The 8,810-nt window shown below is 39.7% G+C and overlaps 1 protein-coding gene across 1 annotated transcript in view; it reads left to right on the plus strand.

Annotated features, from left to right (window-relative positions):
• The first annotated feature begins 1,147 nt into the window (after nucleotides 1-1,147).
• The window catches only part of LOC109475086, a 68,939-nt gene continuing 61,276 nt past the window's right edge, over nucleotides 1,148-8,810 (plus strand). Inside the window, exons 1-2 of the mRNA XM_019775629.1 lie at nucleotides 1,148-1,460; nucleotides 1,565-1,619. Coding sequence (XP_019631188.1) covers nucleotides 1,416-1,460; nucleotides 1,565-1,619 — 100 coding nt within the window. The 5' untranslated portion in view covers nucleotides 1,148-1,415. The remainder of the gene's footprint in view (nucleotides 1,461-1,564; nucleotides 1,620-8,810) is intronic.

Genomic DNA, 8,810 nt, shown 5'->3' on the forward strand with positions numbered 1-8,810 from the left:
GCCAATAAAAGTTATTAAAACATGATATCGGAGTCCCAGTAGATAATTAATTTGTAAAAGACTACAGCTAGCGAGTTAGTGAAGGAAGCAGAATTGAAATTTACAGTGACGTTCATTTATTTATTTATCTATTTCATCTTGAAAACACCTGGTTCATTGATTTTGTATCTGAGCAAGTACTAGTAATAATGTTACTAACAGCAGTACTACAGTACTTTGCTCTTCATGAAGATTATTTCTGCAAGAACTTACTGTGCCCCCCTCCCTCCCCCTGCAAACACAACTTTGCTAAAAAAAAAGCTTAAGAAGTTCGAGTAATCTGAATCAAATGAGCGGACGATGTTCAAGTGTGTAGCAGAGCGTTCCATGCTATTGATATCATATAGAAGTAACCATGGGAGTCGAGGTTAGACATAAGCTGGATAGACAGGACGAGTTCTGTCATCTGTTGTGCTATCTAGAGGGAACTCTCGTGTTCTTGCGTTGACGGGAGCTAGCAAACCTAGCATTATGTACGCCATCCGTACGCCCAAACTAGGGAATCGTAAAAATCAAAGTCTTATTATTTATTAGGACCCTCAAAAAACGTATGAAATGGAATATGACCCTCTTAACTTGCTAAAAATTCCATACCATTTTTACTGTTTTCGCTTCTCGTCTGCTCCAAGATGGCTGACGATGGAAAAAAGGAGGATCGAAATCGAGGCTGATGGATCATACCATCGGAACAGCTTGTAGAGGACGTAAGTTTATAATCATTATATTGATCAGCTTTAAAAGATACATAAACAAATTTATTTCATATAAATTAATATCTGTACATGTTTAATGATTGAATTAGAACTATTAGCAGCAATTGATAACAATTGATCCTATATTTAGCTTATTAGTGGATTCGTAAAAAGTCAATTTGGTTTGTCCCAAAAGGTCTTTGATATTCTTCCGCGATCAAAGTCCATATTCCATCATTTTTTATATTCACACGTAAAATCATCACAAAAATACTCGAGTATTAAAGCAGTAACACTTATCGGTATTAATTAAGAACTTGGTCATTTTGGATTAAACGTTGCGACCTAAATAAATTGGGAGGGTTATTTTGGCACTATTTTCTGTGCGTAGGGCCACCATTGTTGACAGAGCATGTGTGTTGTTCGGCTCCAGGTGAAAGAATGGCCCCGACTGAAAACTTTGTCTCCGATGTTTGCTTGTTGCTGTGATACTTTCCGTGTCGGATTGTCAAACATGGGGGCCCAGAGTAGGGTTTCGAGGACTTGTATTTCAGCCGAAGGGCGATCCTAGGGGTCAATTAGGCATTGATACGCCGGGGTCGGCTTGCCTGGGTTGTTTTGTACAAGTTGGGGTGAAGAGAGCGGGCAACTAGTGTTTGGAAGGCCTGGGTTCGAATCCCCAAGATGAGTTTCTCTTTGAAGCCCGATCCAGAGTTCGAGTTTGGCGTGGTAAGTTTTGGCGACTTCCTTGTGTTATATCACCCACATTCCCCTCGTTTCCTACGTTTTTGTTGTGATGTTTCAGATCTAAGAGAACTTTTCATTGCCCACAGAACTCTTACGATGCGTTTATGAAAAAACACCTGCAACACTACGGTTACTATACAGGTGAGTGAAGCTTTTCTCGTTCATTCAGTAAATCAAATTCGCAACAACAAACAGGGCTTCTGTCCATTGTACTTGATCTAATTACTTGTGTCTCACACAATGGTATCGCTTTGTTTTTGCTGAGAAAACTTAAGATTTAGAACAGACAACAAAATTTGAAGTGAGATCATTTTTTGTCGTCTGCACTTGGGCCAACTTTACTTGCTATCGTCTGTTAGAAACCACAAAATATGTCAATATGATTAAATTGTGTGGGATAAAAGTGGACCAATAATGTAAATAATAGAAATCCAATTATGTTGCATGAGTTCTAAACACACGATCCTGCTGCTAACCTACTTAGAGAAGTATGGGAAATACGATTTGTACCTATATAAAGGTATTTGCTGTGTACAATAGCAAATGAAATAGTAGTATTCACAGCAAGGCAAAGAAATCACTTTAGAAATCAATTGAGCTTTGCAGCAAATTCCCATTTATCCAATATATTGCTATCTTCTTATTTCAGTTTACAGTACTGTTTAAGTGTTGTTGTTGATATGGGTTAGTTGGTGTACTCCGGTCAGTGTCACTTATAACCTTAACTTACAAGGTTCAATGTGCCCTGGTAACACTAGTAGCAGCTGTTTAATGTTTTACCAGAGTTTGGTAACAAATACAAAACTTTTCCTTGCCCCCGATTTGTCCGCATTTAGGTCAGTATTTTCAGCTCCACAGAAAAAATGGTTTGCCTGAAGGGAATTACACCTACAGGCTTCCTCAACTCAAATTAAACACAAAGGGTTCTTAATTGGTGAGCTAAATTGGGCTGCGGCGCTGATAGAGTGATAAGGGAGGGGCAAACCTTAATGTGACTGAAGCAAAGGAGCTTAAAGTTTGTTCTATCATTTGGGGTTGTGCAGTGTTTGTATGTTGTGTAATGTTTGTAAGTGTCTTAGGAAGGATAAGGATAAAGTAAGTCCAGCTTTTACAGGTGTCAAGGTATCGTTTTGATGGAAGATATTTAGGCAGGTGTGTTTGACAGGAACACACTTCAGGTTAGATATATGTTCTATAGGCGAGGCTGCCAGATGAAACGGAAGTCAGTGTTCTTGCGCTCTGTGAAATTAAAGGGGAGAGAATTTAAAGGCATGCAATTTCAGGGTGGCAAAACGAAAGAATATTCTGGATAAGGAAATCTGTTAGATATTGTCATTTTAATTTTACTACCATTTGAATTTCTTGGCACAGTTTTGTCATCATTTCATACTTGAAGTGTTTGAAATAGCCCCCAAACAAGTTATGACAGGCCCTTTATTCAACAGCCAGAACCAGCCTATGGTACAAACAAGCAACCGTTTCTGTCAGCACATTTTTGCCTCATAGTTATCAGTATGCTATGGAAATAGGGCTGATTCAACTGATATATTTTTAAAAATGACCAGAAAATTGACTTTGAAATCCAGTTTAACTCCCCCGAAATCACTCAGTGTGCCTTAAGTTTAGTCCTGAATAAATAAAGACCAGTATGTCCTCCAGGCAGGATCCAGAATGCACAGCTATGAATAAAGTCTGGGGATGAGAAGCAGCTTTTTGTGAGGTAGGCTGCTAATGCGAGAGGTGGGTAAATACCATGACGGTATCTAGGTGTCCTGGGGCCACGATGTTTACCTGCACCTGCACATATTTCTGATGTCTACCTGCACCTAACCTGCACTGGACCATGTACTGGGTATATGCAGGTTAGTGCAGGTAAAATTGGAGCTGTGCAGGTATTTCTGATGTCAACCTGCACCTAACCTGCACTGGACCATGTACTGGGTATATGCAGGTTAGTGCAGGTAAAATTGGAGCTGTGCAGGTATTTCTGATGTCAACCTGCACCTAACCTGCACTGGTCCATGTACTGGGTATATGCAGGTTAGTGCAGGTAAAATTGGAGCTGTACAGGTATTTCTGATGTCTACCTGCACCTAACTTGTACCAGTCCATAAACACCTGTATACTACTACTATATGATCCAGGTAAGACCATGGTGTGCCATCAATATGACTAAGCCCACTTGTCCACAAGGTCACACTCAAGCACTTCTATCAAACCTGAAGTGGTACTGAATCACCTCCAATCAGAATGCAATGTGCTCCCCACACGTAAGGCACATTAAGTGCTTTCTTGTGGATGTAGCATGCTAAGAACCCTTTCAAGGAGTCTGTTGTTGTCTAGGAATGTCTCAAGTGGGGTATGTAGATGCATGTTTGTAGGAACTTGAGTCCTTGTTACACACAAGAACAAGTCTGAACCATGCTACAGCCCAGAACAGGTAACAACTTGTATCATCTCAGCATCTTCCTAAATGTACCATTTTCAAGGATAAAGTATACAGGGCTGTGTTGGGGTGTATATAGGGCTAACTCAAGTTATGGTGCTAGAACTAGAGTAGAAGGTTAGTGACCTAGCCGGCTTTAGACTTAAAACCTTAATCCAGAAAAGAGGGTACGCATGGAAGGCCTAAGGGATGCAGTGTATCCCTCCTTAATCTTTAAGTGTATTGTCTTTGTTTCTTGTTGGTCACAGGTTTGTTGGTTGGTGTGTTTCTCTTAGGTTGATATGTAACCCTTTCCTGTTACAGTTGGTAAAGACATGTGTACGTATTACAGTCAGCTGAGCAGTGTGTTGGGGTGTGTACATTGTGCTATGTACTGTAAAAGAAAAAAAAAAACTGGAGTCTTTACAAAATGTCTTTTCTATAGATTAAAGTTAGCCTTTACCTTTTCACAAAGCCACTTTCAATCCCATTTGTGCATTTTAAAGCTTCCGATCCCAGCTGGATCTGCAGTTGACAAGTTTTACTTGTGAGAAGTCCGGAATGGCCGGAGGGGCATAGCAACATGGCAGGCATTCACCTGACAAATTGTGTGTTGTAATAACATGTTCTGCTGGGCAGAACAATTTTACACATGGGTGAATTTAGCTATGTTTGAGAAACCACTGTGAAACAGAAGCTCTGGACATAAGGTTTTGCTTACTCTGAAGGATTTGGAAATATTTTCTGTTGAGGTTTTGTCCATTGTCACTGTCTTTTTGCTAAGACAATTAAAAAACTTGTTTCTTTGTGTTACCGGGTAGCACAAATTAAGTGTCAGTTGAAAAAAAATTTAGTCCTGTCACAGCAAATTTGAGAATGGTAGGTTCCTTAAAAGCAAACCACCAATACTGATCACTGTTACTGACAGTCACAACTCTCTCATTTCAGTAACATTTCAGTAACATTTCAGTAAAACAGCATGACTGTCAGGAATGTATATAATCTATTAACTTTTAATTCTTAAATGTTCCATGATACTCCTAATCGCATTAAAGTTGGGCGTAATAACTTAATTGGAACTAAATTTTATAGGATGTATAGGGATAGCAATTGAGGTTTTATCCACTATAGCAAATCTTCTAACAGGTAGTTGTCACACCCAAATCCCAGTGGATAAATAAGATTAAGAGATGGTGTTGTTTATAACTGAATGTAGGCCAGTATTACTGTATATGATTACATCTGAACAGCCTCTCTGTACATGTCTGTCACATCACTCCACACCTTTTGTGAAGGGATAACCGTCTCCCTGTTGTTGGGGTTGTCTCTGTCTATTCAGGAATATCAGATAGTGTGGAGGGTATCCGTTACGATTAACCTAATTGATGTACACACACATTTTTACATCAAAACATTGGAAAAGTTGTGTGCCGTATGGCTATACCTTGTGAGAATCGTGTGCTAGTGCCAGGTATGCCACATGGTGTTTCAAACAGTTCCGTAAACACCGTAAACGGATGATATAAATGGTTCAGGGTCGCTTGAGGCTACCCGTCAGTGATATGTTTCTGTGGGGTCGACAGCTCTCTTCAGCGCCGCTAAATTTCGTGTTTGGAGAGAAACAAATCCGCTGGCCTTTGAGTGGTTTTGGGAACACGATATTCCTGTGTTTTTGACTCAGAAACTGTTATCTGGGTGTATTTAGTGGATCTGTTTGCTATAGTAACAAAATTTCTAGATGGTAAAAAAGTTTTCTCGACTTTCCTTATCATACATGTTTGTAGAATGTCGTTAAGTTTTCTTCGGTGACAAGTAAGTCTTCTGTTATTTTGTTTTGGAATATGTTCCCTTTGAAAACGCTAGTGGAGGGGGGCATTGTTACTTGTTTACAAGCCAAACAAGTTGATAGTAACAAAAACAGAGTGGACATATTGGGTTGCTTAACATGTCGTCTACTCCTTTCTTTGGTAACATTACCAGCAATGTTTTCGTGTCAATATTATATAGCAGAATGAAAATACTGTACACTAAACTCTTTTTTCTTTTCAACTTTTTTTTCAATATCATATCACTACCCTCAAAAACTTTCAACTTGACATTTTGTGGTTGAGGCCTCGACATACAATGTATCTGTATATGCATTAAGTTAGTGCATGTAAAATTGGAGCTGTGCAGGTATTTCTGATGTCTACCTGCACCTGACCTGCACTGGTCCATGTACTGGGTATATGCAGGTTAGTGCAGGTAAAATTGGAGCTGTGCAGGTATTTCTGATGTCTACCTGCACCTAACCTGCACTGGTCCATGTACTGGGTATATGCAGGTTAGTGCAGGTAAAATTGGAGCTGTGCAGGTATTTCTGATGTCTACCTGCACCTAACCTGCACTGGTCCATGTACTGCAGGGTATATCCACACACTCCTTTAATGCAGGTGTGTATGCAGAAGAAGTATTTCTAGGCCTTTGGTTGCTGATTGTTACATAATACTTGTCTTTCATATTTGGAAAGTAGGACAATACTTGAACCACAGTAGGTTGCTTATCAAGGCTCCTTGATTCAGAAACTGATTGCACCAACTGAAATCAGGTTGCAACATTGTAGCCTTCCTCATGTGTAGCTTTTATATCCTAATGTAGCATGTTCTTAACTTTCTAGTGTAGCAAACAGTAACTGTTTCCCAAAGAAGGATAAACAACAATAAATTTAATCCCGGACACAAATGTTTTCCTTCCCCGTTTCTCACTCAACCCAGAAGTCGCAATGTAGTTTACTTTCCAATACTGGCATGAGAACTAAGTGGGGAAAGCCTTAACCAAACACTTCTCCCGCGCCCGACAAAGAAACCTTTGATCCCTCCTAGACACGAGGTAACAAGATTGACGATTGAAGAACAAACAGGGACACAAAGAAACAAAGGGAATTCCTGGGCTCGACTTCGACAGTGTTCTCCCTCAAATAAAAGGCTTTTAATTCCACAAGTCTACCTTGCCACGCTCATTTGGGCCATTTGTTACCTCCTTCGGTGTTTAAGACAATGGATTGTTTTTGGACGCAGGTGTTCTTGGTACGTGAACATGTAGACGTTAGGCGGACAATGCGGCACACCGTTTTGCCACAAAAGTGAAAATTCCGACACTCCAACCAGACCTATAGTTACTTGTAATGTGTTATTTGCTTTACTATGATTTGTGACAGTGATTTGCGACCAGTGCTCTGGTTGTAAGACCAGTTATATCCGCTGAAGACCATGAGATCTGAAGGTAACTTTTCGTTCCTTCTTTAACAAATCCATTTGCAGTCTAACTGGCTTAGAATTCACCATGTTTTTACCATTATCTTGTACATAGCAGATACAGTACTTATGTTGTTACATTGTAGTTGTGGACATACGTAATGCTAGTTAAACTGAGCTGAGTTATGTTATACAGTGTATACAGTAGTATTTAAGCTACAGCTACAGCTATTCAGGGCTCCCAGAGGAAGCATAGCTATAGGCTCTTTCCTTGTTTCTTTTTCTCTTGAAAAATTACGCTGAATTACCATTTGCAATCTGTTCAAAACCACTTTATGTCAGGTAGTAGACTTCATAATGAAGAAACGAACTGAAAGTGCCCAAATCATAGAGGAAAATTGCCTTTTTTTGGCTGCGGCTTATAAGGCCCATTGCTGAAGGTGTTCTGAAATCTTTTATGTACAATATTATAGGTGTGCTACGGTTATACATGTATTTATATATTCAATCATATAAAGTTATATTCATATATATCTTTATATATACATCTGAGTAACAGTTTTAACAATGCATGCACTTTGTTCACAAATATTTCATCCTAAATCACCTTAAAAGAGACTACATTTAGAACAGTTAAAACATGCAAGGCTTGACTACCTGGAAAAATTTACTTGTGCCCAGAAGAAACGTGCAAAAAGTGACATCTGTGTTCAAGTTTGGGCCCCCAGAGGTCTGTATCCGGACAACCCGACACTTTTGACAGCATCTCTGTTTAGATTTCTCCCCCAAAGTCACGTACAGGTACACCTGCTGACAGGTGTTGACTTTTTCTTAGTGTAAACAACACCTGAAACTGCAGAGACAGCTGAACTTGTGGTACACCACATAGAGTTTGCTTTTAGTTGAGCAGCAGCGCCATCTGTTGGAATTGTTGAGTACTGCAGCACCCCGCATTAACAGGTGGTTGCTACCTGGAACATTAGAAAACAGCTGAATTAGCAATGTATTTTTAGCTCTGTCAAGGTAGAATTAATGTATATTGAATTTTATTTTTAGCTCTTTCTACAGGATGAGTTACTATTTTTAGCTCTATCAAACTAGGATTTATGTATTTTTATATCTACACAGTTTCAATTTTACCTGCACTAACCTGCATATACCAAGTGCAGGTTAGGTGCAGGTAGACATCAGAAATACCTGCACAGCTCCAATTTTACCTGCAGTAACCTGCATATGCAGGTGGTATTTCCAGCCTGATTTGTGCCATGAAACACCTGTTTGTCCACCAGTACTAGTGTACATGTATGTAATCCTTGATGGGTTAAAAGCAGTGTTTTGAAAACAGGTGTCCACAGAAGTGTCCATAATGGGCCTTTGTTTGATGAGTTTTAGCCAAACAGCAAGTGGTGTTTGTGCATGTTGACTACTCTCCAAGCAGAGGTTCAGGCTTTTGCTTATTTTCATTATTACCTCCGGGGGAGGAGACATCCTTCCGCGGAAGGGTTTTGTGAGAGATTTAGATTTTCATGTTCGCAGCTGTTTCTCGCGTTTGGGTGGACGGATTCTTTTGAGACTCGGTGAATGTTTTGCTATTGGGCTGCAGATGATGCACGTTCTTTTGTTTTTATTGTATATGTGTTTTCGGGTCGTAAAAATGGTGCTTTGGTGGCCCAG

This window comes from Branchiostoma belcheri, unplaced genomic scaffold, assembly GCF_001625305.1.
Source record: "Branchiostoma belcheri isolate BF01 breed outbred unplaced genomic scaffold, Haploidv18h27 scaffold326, whole genome shotgun sequence".
Classification (NCBI taxonomy): Eukaryota; Metazoa; Chordata; class Leptocardii; order Amphioxiformes; family Branchiostomatidae; genus Branchiostoma; species Branchiostoma belcheri.